This window comes from Cnephaeus nilssonii, assembly GCF_951640355.1.
Source record: "Cnephaeus nilssonii genome assembly, chromosome: 11".
Classification (NCBI taxonomy): Eukaryota; Metazoa; Chordata; class Mammalia; order Chiroptera; family Vespertilionidae; genus Cnephaeus; species Cnephaeus nilssonii.
In genome coordinates, this window is record NC_137082.1 from 92,229,269 (window position 1) to 92,252,396 (window position 23,128).

General features: G+C 58.2%; 1 protein-coding gene across 3 annotated transcripts in view; it reads left to right on the forward strand.

The window, feature by feature from the left end:
- The window catches only part of KCTD1 (potassium channel tetramerization domain containing 1), a 136,678-nt gene that overhangs the window by 98,899 nt on the left and 14,651 nt on the right, over window positions 1–23,128 (forward strand). For all 3 annotated transcript variants that reach the window (XM_079784487.1, XM_079784488.1, XM_079784486.1), the window contains exon 2: window positions 7,828–8,006. In XM_079784487.1, coding sequence (XP_079640613.1) covers window positions 7,828–8,006 — 179 coding nt within the window. The remainder of the gene's footprint in view (window positions 1–7,827; window positions 8,007–23,128) is intronic.

The window sequence follows — 23,128 nt, forward strand, 5'->3', positions numbered from 1 at the left end:
GGCCCGGCCGGCGTGGCTCAGTGGTTGAGCATCGGCTTATGAACCAGGAGATAAAGATTCGATTCCCGGTCAGGGCACAGGCCCGGGTTGTGGGCCCCATCTCCAGTAGGGGGCGTGCAGGAGGCAGCCGATCAGTGAATGATTCTCTCTCATCATTAATGTTTCTATCTGTCTCTCTCTCCCTCTCCCTTCCTCTCTGAAATCAATAAAAACATATTTTAAAAAAATAAAATAAAAATGTTTATTTGCGTGGGGATCTCGTCAGCAGGAATTCACTGTGCACGTGGCTCATTCCCGGGTTCGACTCTCAACTCCCTCCGGCAGCCCAGCACCCACCAGCATTTGCTGAACGAATGAACCAGCGCACACGCGCTTTTGAGCACACCTACTGTGCGCGTTAGAGGGAGCCAGTGTGTTTACAAACCTGTGTCTCTTCATTTTTACTATTTTTTTTAATGCAAAAAGGTCTAGCCCCGTGGTCGGCAAACTGCGGCTCGCGAGCCACATGCGGCTCTTTGGCCCCTTGAGTGTGGCTCTTCCACAAAATACCACAGCCTGGGCGAGTCTATTTTGAAGAAGTGGCGTTAGAAGAAGTTCAAGTTTAAAAAATGTGGCTCTCAAAAGGAATTTCAGTCGTTGTCCTGTTGGTATTTGGCTCTGCTGACTAATGAGTTTGCCGACCACTGAGCTAGCCAGTGGGCACCTGAGACTCTTCCGAGGGGGTTTGCTCCCAGGGATGCGATTGAGGGCAGCAGGCATTTGGCTGTTGACACGGCTGGACGAGGAATTTTTATGGCCACGTCCGAGAAGCCAGTCCGTCCAGTTTATTGTCCGTTGAGAGGCAGATGTGTCCGGTAGTTACATCTGGGACGGCAGTTAGAGGAGTAGCTGCAGGGCCTGGTGGCTGTGGTGTGTGTGTGGGGGGGGGGGGGTTGGGGGGGGTCACTTCCCTGCGTGGCTCCTGCCTTCTGCGCGCCCACTGCCCAGGCGGGGCCGGCCAGGGGGAGGCCTGTGGGTGGCCGGAGGCAGATCCGTCCCTTCCTGGTGAAAGCCAGAGCCCGGCGGCCGCGGGGAGAGGTAACCCTAGCCGGTGCCCCGCGGCCGGCCAGCGCAATGTCACCGCACATCCATCATCGGGTCATTACAGGCCGGGCCACCTCGCCCGGAGCCAGCTTCCGCTCCGCGGAGGCGATAATGCTTCGCAGGGTGCGGAGGGTTCTGGTTTCAGCCAGGAGGCCTCTGAGGGCTCAGCGGGCTCCAGGGCCAGCTCGGCTGCTGGCGCTCCCATCCACCGTGCGTGGGCCCGGCGGCCCGGCGAGCAGGTGCGGGCAGGGCGCCACCCCCTCGCTCTGCTGGGGTGTAGATCTGGGAGCCGAGGGGCCAGGGAGGGCCAGACGGCCAGACAGCCCCCGGGCGTGTGCCATCAGAGATGCCGCCCTGTCGTTCAGTGCCACCCCGGAGACTCCCGTGTCAGCCGAGCATGAGCTCGCGTGCCCCGGGGCCCGTTTAATCCTCCGGCCCGCACACGTCCTCTCTGCAGGAAGACAAGGGCAAGAAGTGCTGTCCGCATGTTCAGGTTTATTTCTGTCTGTCTTCATTCGACCCTTCACATACGAATGTCCACCAGGCCTCTGGTGGTGAAGGTGAAAGAGAGCAGCGTGCCAAGTGTGTCTTCGTTGATCGAATTGGGCAATAAGTCTTCTCCTTTTCAAAAATGCACTTCAGAATATTTCAGAGGTAACAAACGTCCAACCCTGGAAAGCCCAAAAGAATCGGAACAAAACCGACCTTGGCTTGTCACATCGTCACCTGCCCCACCCCGTAGGTTTGGTGGGTTTGACTCCAGAACATTTCGTTGTTGCCACGCAGACTTGTGCGAAAACGGCCTGTGCCTGTAGGACGGCAGCAGAGAACGCTTTCGCTTCAATGCTGTGTTTTACTTTCTTTCTCCTCCTCACCCGGGGATGTGTCTGCATCGATTTTTAGAGAGAGGGGGAAGGGAGGGCCCTGGCCAGGTGGCTCAGTTGGTTGGAGTTGGTTTCGGATTCAATCCAGGTCGGGGTGTGTGTGGAAGGCGACTAATTGATCTCTCTCTCTCTCTCTCTCTCTCTCTCTCAAAAAAAAAAAAAAAAAAAAAAAAAAACACCAAAAAAAATATTCTCAGGTGAGGATTAAAAAGAAAACTTCTTTTAAAAAATAAAATAAAAACCCTCTGTGATGTTTTAAGTACATTTTAAAATATCCAAGAAATCTACTTTAAAAATGAATTCAGCTATAAAAAACAGAGCAGAATTCTATCAAAATGTTCTCTCTCTTTTTTTTTTTTTCTCCAAGTTTTGGGAAAACATTCAAAGCCGAGAAATTTTGGCAAACAGTCATCGTGTTCATGGTCCCAGCTTGGTCATCTACTGAGGGAGCATCCCATAGGTTTTCATTAAGAAAACTGAGAACAGAAAGGCCCCCGGGGGTTCTCACTCCCCCCGCAGGGCATGGGCGTGGCCTGGAGAGCAGTAGTAGGACCAGCGACCTTGTGTGGTTCAAGGTTAGGAAGTCATTGCGATTACATTAACACAGGCATTTTTGAAACAACTTTGAAGCCTCCTCGTTTTTTGTGTGTTTTTTAAAAATATATTTCTATTGATGTCAGAGAGGAAGGGAGAGGGAGAGAGAGAAAGAAACATCAGTGATGTGCCCTAACCGGTTTGGCTCAGTGGATAGAGCGTCGGCCTGCAGACTCAAGGGTCCCAGGTTCCATTCCGGTCAAGGGCATGTACCTTGATTGCGGGCACATCCCCAGTAGGGGGTGTGCAGGAGGCAGCTGATCGATGTTTCTCTCTCATCGATGTTTCTAACTCTCTGTCCCTCTCCCTTCCTCTCTGTAAAAAATCAATAAAATATTTTTTTAAAGAAAAAGAAAAAAAAACCATCAGTGATGAGAGAGAATCATGGATCGGCGGCCTCCTACATGCCCCCCACTGGGAATCGAGCCCGAAACCTGGGCATGTGCCCTGACCAGGAATCGAACCGTGACCTCCTGGTTCATAGGCGACGCTCACCCCTGAGCCACACCGGCTGGGCACAAGCCTCCGAGTGTGATTTCTGTTTGTCGTAAGCTGTGAAATTGGGATTTTGATCTGAAAAGAAAAACCAATGCGGCTCAAGGCCGTTTTGTTTCGGAGCCTGCTGTGATGATGTAATTCTCTGCTTCCTCTCATTCGCTCTGTCCAGAGCACATAGCCTCCCGCCGTCAGAATGTGTCCGTTCCGCACAGCGTGCTCTGTGATCCCTGAGAAACGCTGTCCTTCCCGCCCCCGGATCGCACCTCCTCGGGTTCTTTAAACGTTCCCTGGATCCGTGACGCCTCGTCTGTCCGTGTGGTTTCCTGGTCTGTCGCGTGTCCCTCTTCACGTGCAGAAGGAAGGAACCCCTGGTCCTCTGTGCCCGGCACTGGGTCGCACGCCTGCACACACACGTTCCTCTCGCTGCCGCGTCGCCGCCGTGTGGGGGGAGGATCCGCCCCTGTCTTAGGGGTCAGGAAAGTCGAGTCCGGTGGGTTTGGTAGCATCTTCAAGATGACCCAACGGCTGAGCCTGAGCCGGAGCCAGGCCTTCAGATGCCAGCACCCAGGGCGCGTTCTCCCGTGCCGCCAGGTGCCCGGTACAGGCGACCGCCAGCCACGGGATGTTTTGAAAGTTGTTTTTCCTTAAAAAGTGTTTTGCTTTCCTCTCGTTGGGCAGAAGCCCTTCTTCAGTCGTATGTTACATGCTTTCCCATCTCAGCTCGTCCGGGGTTTGGTTTGGGGTGACGTGACTTTGGATGAAGTTTGTGTGGGCTGCGGGACACATGCCCGCGCTTGTTAGGAGTATGTGAGTGAGGAGTCAGTAGGGCCCGACCTGGTGTGGCTCAATGGTTGATCCTCGACCTATGAATCAGGAGGTCACGGTTCGATTCCCAGTCGGGCACATGCCTGGGTGGCGGGCTCGGTCCCCAGTAGGGGGCGTGCAGGAGGCAGCCCATCCGTTATTCTCAGCATTGATGTTTCTATCTCTCCCTCTCCCTCTCTGAAGTCAATAAAAAAAAATTTTTTTTCTCTTTAAAAGAGTCAGCAGACTCTATGGGTTTGGGGATGACGTCACTTTGGATGAATTTTGTGTGGGCTGCAAGGCCAGTGCCCGCGCTCTGTGAACGTGAGTGAGGAGTCAGTGGGCTCTGTGGGTGTGAAGGGCCCCTGTGAATAGAGTGGATGGAAGACTTGGGGTCCAGTGTGGGTGCTCAGGAGACCCCTCATTCTCATCCTCCGCTGACCAAGTCAGTCAGACCCACAGTCCTCACACATTTTGAAGCCCTGCTGGGCCTCTCATTCTTTTTAACTCGTGTGCAGTTATAAGAGGAGATTTTTCTCTCTCTCTTCGGGGTCGTTCTGCTACTTAAAGTCAATAGAGACCAGAGAGCTTGCCACCTGCTTGGAGCCCAATGCGTACTTGAGTGAAGGGAGAAACAAATGAGGCCTCTCGCGAAACTCATGGACATTGCGGCTGAGAGTCCTGTTAAGTGATGAAGTCGTGCGGTCGGTCACGTGATGTTTTTCTACAAAACCATTCCGCTGGGGCCAGCGGGATTGTGGGCCCTGAGATGACACTCCCCAGGCGACCCCGAATCGCCACGGGGGCAGGCCCTGGACTCCGAGACTGGATGACAGTCTGCGCCCCTAAACCAGGGCGGGAGCCTTCTTCCTCCAGGGGCCATTTGGGTGTATCCCGTCATCCGCGGGCCTACACCATGATCAGCTTCAAAAGAGGCCTGCTCTGTGCGGCCAGACATCTCCTCAGCTCCCCCCCCCCCCCCCCGTGCCCTGGCAGGGCCAGACCGAAGGGTCCGGGGCTTACACGGCCCGAGGGCCACACTTCCCGCCCCCGCTGAATGGCTGGCCAGCTGTCAGCAAACAGAGTTCATCAAAGCACTCTGCTCAGACAGCCCGCACTGCACAGGTGCTCCTTGAGTGTGTGTGTGTGTGTGTGTGTGTGTGTGTGTGTGTGTGCGTGTGTGCACGTGTGTGCACGTGTGCTTTAAACCAGGTTGAAATTTGCGGGGAAGTTAGGGTTGGTATGAAATCCCTTCGCTGCTCGATCGAATGATATGAATTACAACATCAGATTATACAGGCGCGTCTTTTCCTATTGGCGTGCTTTTCTGGAGAGATCCCTAAGAAACCTGCTGCTTTTCCCAGCGAAAGAGGTAATATAGTCCAACTCGATCGTGAAGCCTGACAGAAGACAGGGCGTACGTTCTTAACAAATAAAGTCGTTAACACTCACAGCGTGAGCCCGGCGTGGTGTGGGCAGGGCCCCGGGCTGCGTGCGGCCGGCGGCGTTAGGGGGCCGCTCTCATTAGCTTCTCTCCCCGCTGCCTGCGGCCACATCCTGGCACCGCTGTCTGCTGGGGGGTGAGGGGCGGATCAGCCACCGGAGGCCGCAGGCTCGCAGCAGCTGCTGACAACCCACCCAGGAGCCGGGAAACCCCCCAGCGGAGCCATGGGGAAGAACGGAGAGAACCTTCCAGGCGCTGTGTCACGGCAGAGCTCTGTAGTCACATCTGCTGACTCCGATGAGGGAAATGTGAGCGTCTTTCTGGCTTTCAAACAAAGCGCATTTCACACACGCTTAAGTGAGTGTCTGAAGAGTGAAGCATTTTGATTGGAGGAGTTTTCTCTACGATTATTTCTGGTTTATTTTCTTCTTAAGTAGACTTCAGGGGGAAAGTGAATAATGTGGGTACAGCTCTTCAGCCCCCAGATCAAGGTTTAGAGCTGCTGAGCTCTCCCCCCCGGCCCCGCCGTTCGGTCAGCAACCCCCACGGGCCACGCTCTGCACCCATCACAGTCAGCGCCCCCCACAGGCTATGCTCTGCACCCCGTCCGGGTCAGTACCCCCAAAGGCCCGGCGCTCTGCACCCCATCACAGTCAGCGCCCCCCCCCCCCCACAGGCTATGCTCTGCACCCCGTCCCCGTCCCCATCAGCGCCCCCCACGGGCCACGCTCTGCACCCATCACAGTCAGTACCCCCACAGGCCCGGCGCTCTGCACCCCGTCGCAGTCAGTACCCCCACAGGCCCGGCGCTCTGCACCCACAGGGCCAGCATCGGAGCGTGGCCGCCCAGGTCCGCGTTGCTGTCCGTCATTCCGTGGGACGGACCACGCGGCCTGGGCCTCGCCCGCACGTCCTCAGTGAGATCCGCGGGTGCCGTGGCGCCTCATCGTTCTCCTCACTGTGTGGCCACTCGTGTCTTTTATTCTCGTAAACTCGGTGAAGGGGGACACGATGTTGAAGGGGAGAGGGAGGCACATGTGTGTGGGTCATAGGCCATTCGTATGCAGTTCTCAAACACCACCGTCCCCCCATGTCCCCGGGGTGATGAGTCCATGTTCTCCATGCTGTGGGCTTCATGTAGTAACACAGATTCAAGCCACGTTTACGGTGCTGTCCGGGGCAACAGCCACCAGCTGCACGTGGCCCCCTAAATTAAAGTGTAAATTCATTACAATTAAAAGCTCAGCTCCTCGGTGGCAGCAGCCACACGTCCCTGCTCAGGTGCCATGTGGCGGCAGAGGCAGGGGGGGGAGGGAGAGGGGTGACCACCCTGATGTACAGACGCAAGAAACTGGCCCTGCGCTCAGGTCAGGCCCCTCCCAACCCCAGCGGAGGAACCCCGGGTTCATGTTCAAAGTCAGCGGCATCCGTACGTTTATGATTTACGATGTCCATGGCACATATTCCGAGAAACCTGGAGCCCTGCCGCCGATCAGTTACGCCTCCCCCTCCCGGCTAGGCCTGGCAGCGAGGCTGCGCCGGGAGGTCACCGTCTAACCGGCACTGACCCTGCAATCTGCCCGTTCGCCCGGCCCCGCAGGCAGGACCCGGGGCGGGGGGGGGGGGGGGGGGGCGGTGTCCAATCGGAAAACTATTCCAGGCGCGGCGGCCATGGCCGGTTAGGACCAGGAGGGGTGGGGGGACACTTTCTAACAGGAAGTCAGGGAGTACGTGTCCCCCAAGAGCAGAGGCCATAGGGCTCCATTTTCAAATGTTTCTAAGTCTCCATGGGCAGGATGGAGAGCTTCACTCTCCCAAAGAGCACCTTTCCACCGGCGGGCGCGGCTCAGGGGTTGAGTGTCCACCTGTGAACCAGGAGGTCAGGGTTCGATTCCTGGTCAGGGCACAGGCCCGGGTTGTGGGCTCCATCCCCAGTAGGGGGCGTGCAGGAGGCAGCCGATCAGTGATTCCCTCTCATCATTAATGTTTCTATTGCTCTCTCCCTCTCTGAAATCAATAAAAATACATTTAAAATAATAATGATAATTTAAAAAATAGAAATGGAAGGAAACACCTTGTGGGACCAGGTGCTAGGAAGTCTGTACTCACTTCGAGGGCATGGAGTTACGGGAGTTTGCGAAGTGAGGGGTAGAACATCCATATTTCACGTATGTGGTGTGTGTTGTGTTAAGTGCCGGTTAGCTCTTCTGTTGGGATGAGTCGTGCCTCGCCACGTGCCAGCTGCCAGCCGCGAAGTGCGAGGGTTCGGGCGTGGAACTGGCCGGAGCTCAGGAGGACTGGAGACGAGCATGCGTCCATCTCCTTGGTTCTGAGCCTGGACGCCATCCCTCGTTACAGAGCTCGCTTTTCTCACACCTGTTCTCACAGACGTGCGCGCCTGCAGGTGTTATGGCCCGGTGAGCCTCACGGCCCGCATCGCCGGCGTGTTCCTCATGATGTGTGTTCCCTCTCTCGCCCCTGCAGGAAGAACGCGTGTCTAACCTGCTTCTCTCTCCGTAGGACAGCCGGCCCAATATGTCCAGACCCCTGATCACTAGATCTCCCGCGTCTCCGCTCAACAACCAAGGCATCCCGACGCCCGCCCAGCTCACCAAGTCCAATGCGCCCGTCCACATCGACGTGGGCGGCCACATGTACACCAGCAGCCTGGCCACGCTCACCAAGTACCCCGAGTCCAGGTAACTCATCCGTGCGTGCATGCGATGACCTAACGCTTTTCCCTGTGACCAGCGTAGCGACGTGGCCTCAGGGGCCGGGTGAGGCCTGAAAGCGCCGTGGGGCTGTCCCCGGATGCGCTGCAAATCTCCTGCAGGTCAGGGCCAGGCCCGCCGCTTAGCCAGGGCCCTGTGAGAAGGTCACGGGGAGGGAGGGCTGTGTGTTGCACTCTGCAGAGATCTCCCCGTTACTTAGTGCAGGACCAAGAGGACAGTGATTTCCACCCCGGACTTGCCTTCTGGCCTTTTCTAAAACTCATTGCTGCCCGGCCGGTGTGGCTCAGTGGTTGAGCATCGGCCTATGAACCAGGAGGTCACGGCTCAGTTCCCAGTCAGGGCACATGCCTGAGTTGTGGGCTCGATCCCCAGTAGGGGGCGTACGGGAGGCAGCCAGTCTATGATTCTCTCTCATCACTGCTGTTTCTATCTCTTTCTCCCTCTCCCTTCCTCTCTAAAATCAATCTATATATATCCTAATATATAAAAACCCTGGGTCCGTCGCATCCACAATGACCAGAGGCTCGACCAACTGGAAGTCAGTCCTGCAATCAGCGCTGGGTTGCCGTGGCGACCCAGCACTGACTGCTATGGCTGCAGGCACGGTGACCCCACACTGACTGCTGAGGGGGCTGCGAATCAGGCCCAGAGAGAGGCCTGAAGAGAGAAGCAGGGTCTGGTCTGTAGCCTCTGTGGCAGCTGTTGATTAGCACTTGCCTCTCTCTTTCTTTCCGGGCCTGGCCAGGAGCCATGCCTCCATTTCTCTCCAGGCCTCCACCGGGGCTGCTGATCAGCCTCACCTCTCTGATCAAGCCCCACTAATAGGCCCAGAGACACTGACTGGCATAGAAACTGACCAATCAGAACCAAATCTGGGTCAACTGTGAGGAGCCAATGGCTGCCTAGCAGATGGAGCTTTTGATGCCGACTGGCATAGAAACTGACCAATCAGAACCAAATTGGCCGGCAGAGGAGGGCAGTTGCGGGAGAGATCAGGCCGGCAGGGGAGGGCAATTGGGGGCGATCAGGCTGGCAGGGGAGAGCCATTTGGGGCGAGATCAGGCCAGCAGGGGAGGGCCATTGGGGGCGAGATCAAGCCAGCAGGGGAGGGCAGTTGGGGGAACCAGGTCGGCAGGGGAGGGCAGTTGGGGGCAATCGGGCCGGCAGGGAGCAGTTAGTTAATTAGGCCGGCAGGGGAGCGGTTAGGGGGTGATCAGGCTGGCAGGCAGAAGCAGTTAGGGGCACTCAGGCAAGCAGGCAGGCGAGCAGTTAGGAGCCAGCAGTCCTGGATTGTGAGAGGGGTCCCAGATTGGAGAGGGTGCAGGCTGGGCTGAGGGACACCCCCCCCCCGTCCCAGTGCACAAATTTCATGCACCGGGCCTCTAGTATATCTATAAAAGGCTAATATGCACAGTCTCTTCTTGGGAGTTTGACTGGGAGACCAGGAGTTCGATCACTCACTATGACATGCACTGACCACCAGGGGGCGGCACGCAACTGGCAGGCGACCAGCAGCGGTGGCGTTGGGGCACTGAGGGAGTGAGGGAAGGGGGAGACGGGGAGGCGGGGAACCTGATCGGCCCTGATCGCCGGCCAGGCCTAGGGACCCTACCTGTGCACAAATTTCATGCACCGGGCCTCTAGTAAAATACATTTAAAAAAAACAAAAAGAGACAGCCTCGCCTCCATGGCCACCCAAGGCAGGCACGGAGTGTGAGGATGGGGTGCTCGCCCAGCAGAGGTGTGGCTCCTGCTTCGCCCCTGACGGGCAGCGCCCGGCACTGGAAGGAGAGTGGGTGAGGGCAGTGACAAGGGGCTGCACACGCTCTCAGGACACCGAGGGCCGTCGTCGGGCTGCCCTGTGGCCGCCAGCCCAGGAGCTTCCTGCGGCCCGAGTGCTGGGCCCCGGGCGGAGCCCTCATGCCCGAGTTCCCGTCTCACACCAGCACCCCCGGACATGGGTCCAGCAGCATCAGACCCAGGTTGCAGCACCTCAACAAGAGGCCGAACAACAAATGCATCCTGTTGGCCACACGGTTCCCGGAGCTTCTGTTCAGAACGATCGCGTGGCGCCGAGGAGAAAGCCTGGAATGGTCGCCGTGATTCATGGCACAGGGTGCAGGCCGGTTACACGTCTCGGGGCTGTGGCTCCTGGGGAGTGGGCGTCAGTCTCAGAGCAGAGGGGAGAGCGTGTCCGGCCGCCTGGGAAGCGCACCCAGTAGGGCCGGTCAGGCGAAGGCGGGTGGTTGGGTTGGTAAGACTGGTTGATCTTTAAAGGAAGACAGGTAGTCTTCAGAGGGATTTACAAGGAGGAAAAGGCCCAGCAGATGAGAGAGGGGCAGTGTCTCCGGGGCAGGAGGGGAGCTGCCCCGCCCCGTCTCCTTCCCATCTCGCAGTGTTGCTTTCCCCAGATGCTCCCGTGCCCCGGGCAGAGGGCCAATGACACTGGCCCCGGGCGACGTTTTCTTTCAAACGATGGAACAGCCTTTCTGTTCAGAGCTGGAGAGCCAGTCTGCAGTCCACTTCCTGTGAGCCACTGGCGGGCTCATCAGCTTCCGGCCACTCGGAACAAAACAGGCCTCCTCCCCCTTAAAGGAATCTAACACACCGGGTCTGTGTGAGGGCCGGGGTGGGGAACCCTTCTCTGCCCAGGGCCATTGGGGTGCTTCTAGCGTCATTCCTGGGCCATACAGAAGTATCGTCTGAACAGTCAGCCTGCTCGATGGGGTCGACCTGTCATTAACTCCCCCTAATGCCGTGGCAGGGCCAGCCCACGTGATTTGGGGGGCCTTCTCCGCCCCACCTACCCCCCATCAGCAGAGGGATAAATAGCTCTGGCTCTTGTCTGCCTGTGGATTCAGGAAGTCCTTCACTTCAGTCCCATCGTCCAGTCTAGGCAGTCTGCCCACGGCAAGGGGCACGGGTGGCCTCTGAGCAGCGACCTTGCCACGTGCTGGAGGCGGCTTGGCCACAAGAAAACGATGAGCACACCTCCGGGCCAGCTCTGGCCCTCGCGGCTCTGCCCAGGGAGGAGCGGCCCGCGGGGCAGCGCCAGGGTGTGGGGGCTGCTTCCCACATTGGGGGTGTCTGGGAGCATTGATGCATTCGTCACCTCCCTTCCTGTTGCTAATGGAACAGGAGAGCCCCCCAATGCGGCGAGCTATCTCAGGGTTCACCGCTGGGCACAAACACGCATGCATACACCGATTAGAAAAAAACGACAATGAAAATTCATTTCCAAAACATGCCTCTACCCAAGCCCTAAAAATTCATTTCCAAAACATGCCTCTACCCAAGCCCTAAAAATTCATTTCCAAAACATGCCTCTACCCAAGCCCTGGCCTTTTAAACGCTGTGAGACCCGCCGCAGCCTTCTGTGCCCGCGCACCGTGCCTGCCCCGTGGCGGGTGCTTGCTGGGTGTTCGTTGAGGTGTGTGTATAATAATAAGGTCTTGTAGTTACTGTTGGAAAAGTTCGCTCGTAAGGTTACTTATAAAAGGTCCCGGGAATCGCTCACAAGGCTGATGTGTGAACCGTACTGTCCTGTGGCCTTGAGAACAAGCCCTCAAAGGGCTGACACTCGGCACCGTTGTTCCGCGCGGCCCAGCTCGCCGATCGCAGGCCCCGGCCCCAGTCTCTGGAGCGCCTGCCATTCCTGCCCCGGGCGCAGGGTTAGCCTTCACTGGAGAGCTGCTCCACGGCCATGAGGACCGGCAGGAAGACACGTAGGTGAACTTCCAGGAGACAGGCGGCGTGTGGGCGCGCGGAGAGCGCGTGGGCAGGAGGTCACCCCGGCGCACTACTCTCGAGTTTGCTGTTCGTCCCGACAGCATCTTCCCGACAGCACCTTCCCGACAGCACCTTCCCCGAAAGCACCTTCCCGACAGCATCTTCCCCGACAGCACCTTCCCGACAGCACCTTCCCTGACAGCACCTTCCCGACAGCACCTTCCCCGACAGCATCTTCCCGACAGCATCCTCCCCGACAGCATCTTCCCCGACAGCATCTTCCCCGACAGCACCTTCCCCGACAGCATCTTCCCCGACAGCACCTTCCCCGACAGCACCTTCCCGACAGCACCTTCCCTGACAGCACCTTCCCGACAGCACCTTCCCCGACAGCACCTTCCCGACAGCACCTTCCCGACAGCACCTTCCCCGACAGCACCTTCCCCGACAGCATCTTCCCGACAGCATCTTCCCCGACAGCACCTTCCCCGACAGCATCTTCCCCGACAGCATCTTCCCCGACAGCACCTTCCCGACAGCATCTTCCCCGACAGCACCTTCCCCGACAGCATCCTCCCCAACAGCATCTTCCCGACAGCATCTTCCCCGACAGCACCTTCCCCGACAGCACCTTCCCGACAGCATCTTCCCCGACAGCACCTTCCCCGACAGCATCTTCCCGACAGCATCTTCCCCGACAGCACCTTCCCCGACAGCATCTTCCCCGACAGCACCTTCCCCGACAGCACCTTCCCGACAGCATCTTCCCCGACAGCACCTTCCCCGACAGCATCCTCCCCGACAGCACCTTCCCGACAGCACCTTCCCCGACAGCACCTTCCCCGACAGCACCTTCCCCGACAGCATCTTCCCCGACAGCACCTTCCCCGACAGCATCTTCCCCGACAGCATCTTCCCCGACAGCACCTTCCCCGACAGCATCTTCCCTGACAGCACCTTCCCCGACAGCATCCTCCCCGACAGCATCTTCCCGACAGCACCTTCCCCGACAGCACCTTCCCCGACAGCACCTTCCCGACAGCACCTTCCCCGACAGCATCTTCCCGACAGCACCTTCCCCAACAGTATCTTCCCCGACAGACGGGACTCTTTTACCAGAAGGAGCCCCCTCCATCAGTGCAGCGAGGCGTCTGCCATGTGTTCTGTGGGAATAACACCTCGTGCAAGTTACCTGGGGGGGCGGGGGGACCTCTTTCTATGAGGCCCGGGTAGAGAATAGCCTGTCCCCTCCCCCAAGCAGAGCATTCATTCTCCACCAAGACACGTGCGTTAAACGTGCAGCCCGTCCCAGGAGGGACGCCCTCGTCTGCCGGACGCCCAGCCCGTCGTTACAGAAATGGTCCGGGGCAGACAGCGCCGTCTCTTCGTGGGAAACGCAGGGGTCACAGCCCCCCGTTGGCGAGCGACCAGTTTCTGCTTCTGGACGATCGTCTCAAGAGGCCTGCAGACAGGACGCAGCAGTGACTCGGCCCCGAGCAGCTCGCTGGAGCTGGAGCGGGCGGGGAGCTTGGGGCTGGGCTCTGACTGTGGCCGGGGCCTGGTGGGAGGGTGAGGGAGAGGGAGCGTGATCGGGTGGAGGCTGAGAAGTCTCTGTCCTACGAGGTGTGCGCACGTCATAGGTTCCTGTCCCAACAGCAGGTCCCCGGACGCGCCAATCGGGGGGCAGTCCATCTACAAAAGAAAGTATTTTTAAAAAACCTGCATTTAGCCCTGGTCAGTGTGCTCAGTGGTTAGAACATCGGTCTGAGGACTGAAGGGTCAGGGGACCAATTCCTGGTCAAGGGCACGTACCTGGTTGCAGGTTCCATCCCTGGCCCTGGTTGGGGCGCGTGTGGGAGACAACCAATCGATGTGTCTCTGTCACATCGTTTCTCTCTCTCTCTGGTTCTCTCTCTCTCCCCTCCCCTGCTACCTTCCACTTTCTAAAAAACCACTGGAAAAAATTATCCTCTGGTGAGGTGTGTTGTTGTTTTTTAATTTGTATTTCAGCTTGGCCGGCGTGGCTCAGTGGTTGAGCATCCACCTATGAACCAGGAGGTCAGGGTTCGATTCCCGGTCAGGGCACAGGCCCGGGTTGTGGGCTCGATCCCCATATGAGGGGTGCAGGAGGCAGCCGATCCATGACTCTCTCTCATCACTGATGTTTCTGTCACTCCCCTCCTTTCCTCTCTGAAGTCAATAAAAAAAATACATATATATTTTTTAAATCCATACTTCAGACCCAAGGACATTGGCCCTCGGCTGGACTGTCGGAAGCGATGCAGGACGTGGTGTCTGTGGGAAAGACACTGTTCCGGGACAACGGCGCCGTGGCTACACGCGTCGCCGCGCTCCGTGGTGGCACGGCTTGCTGTTTGCCTCGGTCGCTGGCCGCGCTTGCTCTGACTCTTGTGCAACTTCTCCTCCCGCCCTCCCCGCGCTCAGAAGGCGAATGAGCAGCCTACACCGCTGGCAAACAGCGGAACCTGCCGGGCGGGCGGGCGGGCTGCCGGGAGGGAACTCGGGCGCGCCCAGGCCTGTTCCTGGCTGCGCTGCTCGGCCTCCCCCCCCCCCCCGCCCCCCGCTCGCCGGGCGTGGCCAGGCCCCGCCACCCCCCTTCCCCCAAAACTGAGTTTTTTTTATTTGAATGAGGAAGACATTTATGTTACGTAGCTTGCAAAGAATCGTAGTTCCGTGTAGAGAACATGATGTAAACGTGAGTGGAGATTTACATGTAGAACACCAGCAAGAGGTCCTCACCGAACATGTCTAAGAGCTCAGGAAGGTTTGTCTGAAATATGAGAAACCACGGTTGTGGGACTTCATAACGGAAAACTGACTTTAAGCCACGGCGTAGAAGGCCCGAGGGCTTGCGAGCTCCCCTAAAACGGAAAGCGCCCTCGTCTTAAAGCCGCGAGCGCAGTCGGTACCGAAGAGAAAGGGCGTCTGTTAGTGGGTCCTGCTGATCCCTCGTCCCGGGGCCGAGGGAGGGACTGTCAAACACCCCCTCTGACCATGCATCGCCGGGCGGGGGAGGGGGGTGAGAGGAGGTGGCTGGCCACATTGACATGGCTGGAGGCAGGTGGGAGCCGCCCGTGTTACATACGAATAAAACTTCTCCACCGAGCAAATGCCTGTGTCCATGAGGAAGCCAGACAGGGGCGACACGGCTTGCTCTTCCGAGCATGCGTCCTGTCGGCCTAGAGGAAGCATCTTTTTGTTTGTTTGATTTTTGTTTTTGTGGGGGCTTTTAAAAATGTATTTTTATTGATTTCAGAGAGGAAGGGAGAGGGAGAGAGAGAGAGAAACATCAATGATGGGAGAGTCATCGATCGGCTGCCTCCTGCACGCCCCACATGGGGGATCGAGCCCACGACCCGGGCCTGTGCCCTTGACCGGAATCGAACCCGGGACCTCCTGGTTCCCAGGCTGACGCTCAACCACCGAGCACCCCGGCCGGGCTGGGGCAGCCTCCGTGATCCTCTGTGTCGATGTCTGAACCCCAGCGGAGCTGCGATCTGGCTTCACGCAGGGCTCCCAACGGCAGTTGGAGGAGCTCGGGGAACGGGAGGAGGGGCGTCACGTGACTGAAACCTGCCCATGCCTCTGTGTGGTCACCTGACCAGGGAGCAGGGAGAAGGGGGAATTCTTGTTACCGGCTGAGACTTTTTATAAACGTCTTGCAGGTTGGGGCTTGGTTCTGCGCTTTGTTGAGAGGGACTGGAGACGTAGCAATAGATACACCCACCGCCCCGCGCCTGGGGCCCGGCGGGGCCTCGGGGGGATTCCTGAGCCGTGATCGCCCCCTGGTACCCACCAGCCCAGCTGGGGGGGGGGCAGTTGCGCAAGACACGCCTGTGGGGCACAGGGCTGGGGGTGCAGCCCCGGGCAAACGCTGTCCGGCCCTCCTCACTGCCCAGCCGCTCACCCCGAGAGTGGGCTCACCCCAGAAGGGCGTCCTGGACTCACAAGCTGGCAGCCCCTTCACGTCCCACAGGCTCCATGTCGGGGGGAGGTGGTGGCCGTAAGAAACCTTGCGACATGGGTTTGAAACCCTCACCCAGCCTCTCGGCGTGCAGCCAGTGGGCCATCACCACTGTGATTGAAAGAAGCAGCTAGCCTTCTTTTTAGCCAAAGGGGGTGTGGACATGGTGTGCATTCTTCACAGTGACGTCCAGGTCCTCTCCAGGCTGCCCAAGTGTGACTCCTCCCTCTGTCCGCTCCTCCCCGCTTCCAAGGCGGTGCCAGCCCGAGGGGGGCTCCGCCCTTTGGCGTCCGAAGCCGAGTTTCCGGAAGTCCCTGAGCTTCCAGTCCCTCTGCCGTCACGGGGGAGAGGAACTCATCCCTCCCTCCATCACCTTCAGCAGCCGCCTCTGACCTCTGAGGTGTGAGCGGCACCTGCTGTTGTTGTAGACCCTGGATAGTGTCAGTGTGTGTGTGTGGTGTGTGGGTGTGGGTGTGGGTGTGGAGTGTGTGTGGGGGTGTGTGTGTGTGGGGTGTGTGTGTGGTATGTGTGTGTGTGTGGTGTGCGTGTGGTGTGTGTGCGCGGGGGTGTGTAGGGTGTGTGTGGTGTGTGTGTGCGCGGGGGTGTGTAGGGGGTGTGTGGTGTGTGTGTGGTATGTGTGTGGTATGTGTGGTGTGTGTGTGGTATGTGTGTGGTATGTGTGTGGTGTGTGCGCGCGGGGGTGTGTAGGGTGTGTGTGGTGTGTGTGTGGGGGGTGTATGTGTGGTGTGTGTGTGCGCGGGGGTGTGTAGGGTGTGTGTGGTGTGTGTGTGGGGGGGTGTATGTGTGGTGTGTGTGTGCGCGGGGGTGTGTAGGGTGTGTGTGGTGTGTGTGTGTAGTGTGTGTGCGGGGGTGTGTAGGGTGTGTGTGGTGTGTGTGTGTGGTGTGTGTGCGGGGGTGTGTAGGGTGTGTGTGGTGTGTGTGTGTGGTGTGTGTGCGGGGGTGTGTAGGGTGTGTGTGGTGTGTGTGTGGGGGGGGGTGTATGTGTGGTGTGTGTGTGCACGGGGGTGTGTAGGGTGTGTGTGGTGTGTGTGTGTGGTGTGTGTGCGGGGGGGTGTAGGGTGTGTGTGGTGTGTGTGTGTGGTGTGTGTGTGCGGGGGGGTGTAGGGTGTGTGTGGTGTGTGTGTGTGGTGTGTGTGCGGGGGTGTGTAGGCTGTGTGTGGTATGTGTGTGTATGTGCTGTGTGTGTGGGGGTGTATGTGTGGTGTGTGTGGGTGTGGGGGGGTGTAGGAAGGGGGTACCACTGGGAATCAGGGTAATTCACTTATTTTCCTCTTTACAAGCTTCTATTAGATTTTCGGAAAGCATTTCCCTGGACTCTAGGTAAATTATATTTTTCTTGTTCTGTCTTTATTTAAATCCCAGCCCGAGGGTCTGTTTTTATTCATTTGGGAGAGGGAGGGAGAGAAACATCGGTGGGAGAGAGACAGGGACCGGTGGCCTCCCACACCCGCCCGACCAGAAGTGGAGCCCACACCTTTGGTCAGTGGGGTGGCGCCCAGTCGACGGGGCGGGGGCCAGGCTGTTTTCCTTTGATCGGACCCGTGTGAGCCTCCGGTTGTTCGCTTCTGGGGACTCAGCAAGAAACTTGAAGACTCGGCTGTAAGCTGCTGTTTTGTGGGCCCCATGACAGGATGGAAAATAGACTGGGAACCTGGAAGGAGAGACACGGGCGTGGCCGTCGCCTCTGTGTCATGTCCTTCACATGATGCTTGTATGTGAAGTGACTACTGTGACGTGTAAGCCGCTCCCCGCAGTCGGGAACAGGGAGCTCCCAGGAAGTGGCAGCAGGTTCCACTCACGTCCTGTTGTCACTCCTCATCTCAGAGGACAGCGGAGGGGGCCACGGAGAGCGGCCGCCACGGGGGGAGGCGCCGAGTCATTCATCACCGAGACCGACGCACGGGGGGGGGGGGGGGAGCCAAACCCTTCCCTCAGATGGGGTCACTGATCAGTGATCAGGGCTCTGACACTCAGATGGGGTCACTGATCAGTGATCAGGCCCTGACACTCAGATGGGGTCACTGATCAGTGATCAGGGTCTGACACTCAGATGGGGTCACTGATCAGTGATTAGGGTCTGACACTCAGATGGGGTCACTGATCAGTGATCGGGGTCTGACACTCAGATGGGGTCACTGATCAGTGATCGGGGTCTGACACTCAGATGGGGTCACTGATCAGTGATCAGGGTCTGACACTCAGATGGGGTCACTGATCAGTGATCGGGGCTCTGACACTCAGATGGGGTCACTGATCAGTGATTAGGCTCTGACACTCAGATGGGGCTGATCAGTGATTAGGCTCTGACACTCAGATGGGGTCACTGATCAGTGATCAGGGTCTGACACTCAATGGGGTCACTGATCAGTGATCAGGGTCTGACACTCAGATGGGGTCACTGATCAGTGATCAGGGTCTGACACTCAATGGGGTCACTGATCAGTGATCAGGGTCTGACACTCAGATGGGGTCACTGATCAGTGATCGGGGCTCTGACACTCAGATGGGGTCACTGATCAGTGATTAGGCTCTGACACTCAGATGGGGCTGATCAGTGATTAGGCTCTGACACTCAGATGGGGTCACTGATCAGTGATCAGGGTCTGACACTCAATGGGGTCACTGATCAGTGATTAGGCTCTGACACTCAGATGGGGCTGATCAGTGATTAGGCTCTGACACTCAGATGGGGTCACTGATCAGTGATCAGGGTCTGACACTCAATGGGGTCACTGATCAGTGATTAGGCTCTGACACTCAGATGGGGCTGATCAGTGATTAGGCTCTGACACTCAGATGGGGTCACTGATCAGTGATCAGGGTCTGACACTCAGATGGGGTCACTGATCAGTGATTAGGCTCTGACACTCAGATGGGGCTGATCAGTGATTAGGCTCTGACACTCAGATGGGGTCACTGATCAGTGATCAGGGTCTGACACTCAATGGGGTCACTGATCGGTGATCAGGGCTCTGATACCCAGATGGGGTCACTGATCAGTGATCAGGGCTCCGATACCCAGAGGCCCAGGAAGAAGAGCCGTAAGGATAAAATATTAAGTTCAGTGCGAGCACATGCAGAAGAGTGTGTGTGACAGAAACTAGAGACAAGACTGGAAAGCAGTCGCGAGGTGACGAAAGAATGGCAGGAGGTGAGTGGGCAGGAGCTGGGAGTCAGGACAGACAGACTCTGGATGTCGGGGACAGACGGACATTGGGAGTCGGGACAGACGGACACTGGGAGTCGGGACAGACGGACACTGGGAGTCGGGACAGACGGACACTGGGAGTCAGGACAGACAGACTCTGGATGTTGGGGGCAGACGGACACTGGGAGTCGGGACAGACGGACTCTGGGAGTCGGGACAGACGGACACTGGGAGTCGGGACAGACGGACACTGGGAGTCAGGACAGACAGACTCTGGATGTTGGGGGCAGACGGACACTGGGAGTCGGGACAGACGGACACTGGGAGTCGGGACAGACGGACTCTGGGAGTCGGGACAGACGGACACTGGGAGTCGGGGACAGACGGACACTGCCGCTCGCCCAGCAGTGAGCGTGGAGCAGGCGCTGGCTCCACCCGGCAGCACCAGCTCTCTTAGGGCCTCCTCCCCCCGCACCCCCGGGGCCCGCAGGAGGCCGTGGGCAGGAGCCCGGCTGGGCCTGTGCCCGCTCTGCAGGCGGGGCTGTCAGCACCACCGAGCGGCCAGGCGGGCAGGGCGCTCGCCCAGGGCCAGGGCAGTGGCTGGGCAGGGCCGTGGCCGGGCTGGCTCAGCCCCGCACCCGCTGGGGCACTGGCCTCGGCGGGTTCCCTGGCGGCCCTGTCCTGTCTGCACGGCGGGGACCATGGAGTTTACCGGTAGAGTGTGGTGAAGACCCAGCGCCGTGGCCTGACGGGGCGGACACTCAGTAGGTGTAGCTTTTCTCGGACGGTCGTGTATCCTCCTAAGAATTTTCCCGTTTCTCAGACAAAGAAATCACAACTCAGACGGACTTGGGCTCGAAGGCGGTAGAGCCAGGATTCCAACCCGTCCCGGGTTTTAGAGCTGAGGTGCCGGGGTCTCTCGGACACGCCAAGCGCCGTCCCCGCTCTGGTGAACAATGCCGCCTTGTAGGTCAGCGCTTTCAGCGCCTAACCCATCCCTCCGCTCTGTCCCCCTCACCCACCTCTCCGCTCTGTCCCCCTCACCCACCCCTCCGCTCTGTCCCCCTCACCCACCTCTCCGCTCTGTCCCCCTCACCCACCTCTCCGCTCTGTCCCCCTCACCCACCTCTCCGCTCTGTCCCCCTCACCCACCTCTCCGCTCTGTCCCCCTCACCCACCCCTCCGCTCTGTCCCCCTCACCCACCTCTCCGCTCTGTCCCCCTCACCCACCTCTCCGCTCTGTCCCCCTCACCCACCTCTCCGCTCTGTCCCCCTCACCCACCTCTCCGCTCTGTCCCCCTCACCCACCTCTCCGCTCTGTCCCCCTCACCCATAGGGAGCTTTCCTGCCTGAAATCCCTCTCCAAGCCCCTGCCCTCCCCGTACACCTGGCGATCGATAGGTGAAGCGCCGCTCCTGCAGGAAGCCTTCCCTGCTTGCCCCAGGCCGGCTCGGCCCCTCTGCTCTGTCCCGCCGGGGCTCCTAGGAGGCTGTGTCGTGCTCATGGTAGGAGGCCTGGCAGAGCACTGGGCGCCATAGACAGTCACCAATCGCAGAAGTGAAATCCGACTTCTGTAAACCAGGGTGGTTTGGGGGAAATCGGGTTAATTGTAATAACGCATTGTTCATGGTAAACAATGAAACTCTCATTTAGACAGAGTCCGGGAGGACCCCTGGGGTCCTGGAGGATGAGAGGCCTGGCGGCCTTGGGGAGCCCCCACCCCCACCCCCTCCAGCCGTCGGTGTCACCGGCGGGGATCGGCTCTCTAAAACGCTGAGTTCTGGGGCCGTTTCTGCTCTCAGACCTTTTCTCATAGTTTGGACCTGCCTGTCCTTTCTCTCTACTTTCTTTTCTTAAATATTTATTTTATATTTATTTATTTACTTAATCATTTCTGAGAATAAGGAAGAGGGAGAGAGAGAAACATCCATGATGAGAGAGAGTCATGGCTCGGCTGCCTCCTGCACGCCCCCCACTGGGGATGGAGCCGCAACCTGCACATGTGTCCTTGACCGGGAATCGAACCTGGGACCCTTCGGTCCGCAGGCCGTCGCTCTATCCAGGGAGCCGAACCGGCATGAGCTCCCCCTACTTCCTTTGGTCTCACGATCATTTAAGAAAGCGGCGCTGCCCCGGGGAGAGTCCTGGAAGCCTCACTCCCCACAAGGAGATGTCACTGGTTTTGTTTTCGCTCAGAAGGCATGCTCGCCCTCCTCTTACGTTACTTCTACCCGTTTCCTTAACAAGCTCTGGATGAATTTTTATCTGTGCTCATAAAATACAGATGAGACTTCCCAGGAGTGAAACTATACAGAATTATTCCTAGGCTTTTTAGAAAGTTATAACACGTTAAGCAAATTAAATGCTGTGTATGATCATTCAGACTTTTAAGACAGTAAGGAGACGGGTGGTTCCTTGTTATTTTCTTACATTAAAATAATGCGCAGCCCTGGCCGCGGGCTCAGCTGGTTGGAGGTTGGAGGTTCAGTTCCCAGTCAGGGCACATACCTGGGTTGTGGGTTCAATCCCAGTCCAGACACGTATGGGAGGCAACCCATCAATATTTTTCTCTCTCCCTCTCTCTCTCTCTCTAAAATCAGTAAAAACATAACCTTGGGTGAGGATTTTTTTTTAAATATGGAACTATGAGCACTTAAAAGTATATGCAAATATTGCCCTGGCCAGTTAGCGCAGTGGTTAGAGCTTCAGCCCGCAGACGGAAGGATCTCGGGTTCAATTCCGGTCCAGGGAGCGTAGCTCGGTAGCAGGCTCAATCCCCGGCCCCGGTCGGCGTCCCTGTCTCTTCCCCTCCCTTCCACTGTCTCTAGAAATCAACGGAAAAAGGTAATATCCTCAGGTGAGGATTAACAGTGTACATGTACACACACACACACGCATGCACATGGACAGAGAATACGCCATCGAGCCCCATGTTTCCAGAAGTTTCAGGTATGAACTTAGCGTTTCCCTTTCCACCCACCCACCTCGTTTCCTCCTCTCCCACCTCAGCAGGAAGGTGGGAGGGTCCCCTGGGTCACGGTGCTGTCACCTCCGCCCACGGCTCCTCCCTCCCCGCGGCTCTAAGTCCAGCTCTCCTCACACCTCTCGCTCACACACGCACACACACACGGCAGTGTATGCACACACACACACACACACACACACACAGCAGTGCGTGCACACGCGCACACACCCCCTCACCCATTCCTCTACCCCATTCAGGTTTCACATATTAGGACAGAGACGTAACTGGGAAGCTACTCACTTGGATTAGGTAGTCAGGAAAAAGGAAGAAGCTGCAGCTACTTCTGAAAACAGAATCACCAGCAGGAAAACGCTCTCCACTGGACTTTGTGACGCGATGCTCCTGGTGGTGGCCTCGGGGCGGATGGTGTTCGGTTTTGCGGTTTCGGCGTCCTCTCCTTTTCCAGTTTTCAGCAGTGAGCAGGTGCCACCGTTATCACTTAAAAACAACCCGGGAAGCCCCGCTGAAGAGGGCCTCCGAAGGGCCTCTGAGCCGCTGAGCAAAGTACCTGCGGACCAGGAACTGAGTTAACCCTTTTCCCGAGTCCAGTCCAGGGTCCAGGGCGGCACCCCGGGACGGAGGGCGAGCGGCCTGGCTGGCCGGAGAGCCGGCCCTGCCCTTTCCCACCCACCCCGTCTGCCTTCGGCGCTTCGCTCCCAGCCCACTCCCCCTGGGCAGGGTACCCCCACCCCCACCCCGGCCTGTGGTGCGCCTCCCCCCCCCATGTCCCTCCCCCCCTCTCACGCCTGGCGGCCACGCCAACAGCAAGACAGTGACCCCGAGGTCTGGGGGTTTGGCCGGGTCAGTTTGGGGCATCTCCCAGCGCACCCCGCAGCACACCAGGCCCCGAGCCCCTCCCTGTGTCCCCAGCGGCCAGCGACACGCGTTTCCCCGCGAAGCCGACGGGAACGAACCCGCCTGGGCCCCCAGCCTGTGCGTCTCCCCAGGGGCGCGGCGCGGTCTCCTGGGCGCTTTGTTCTTGTCGTTTTGTGTCTGTGATTTTTTAAATTAAAAATGAGCAGCAGCCTCGTCAGGCCAGGAGCACAGGCCTCCGTGCCAGGCCTAGTCCGGAGCCTCAGCCAAGCCGCCGGTCCGGCCTCGTTTTCCTCATCTGCGAAATGGGAGCAGCGGGGTGGGGGGGGCATCGCGGTCCCCGCAGGAAGGAGAGGAGACCAGCCCGG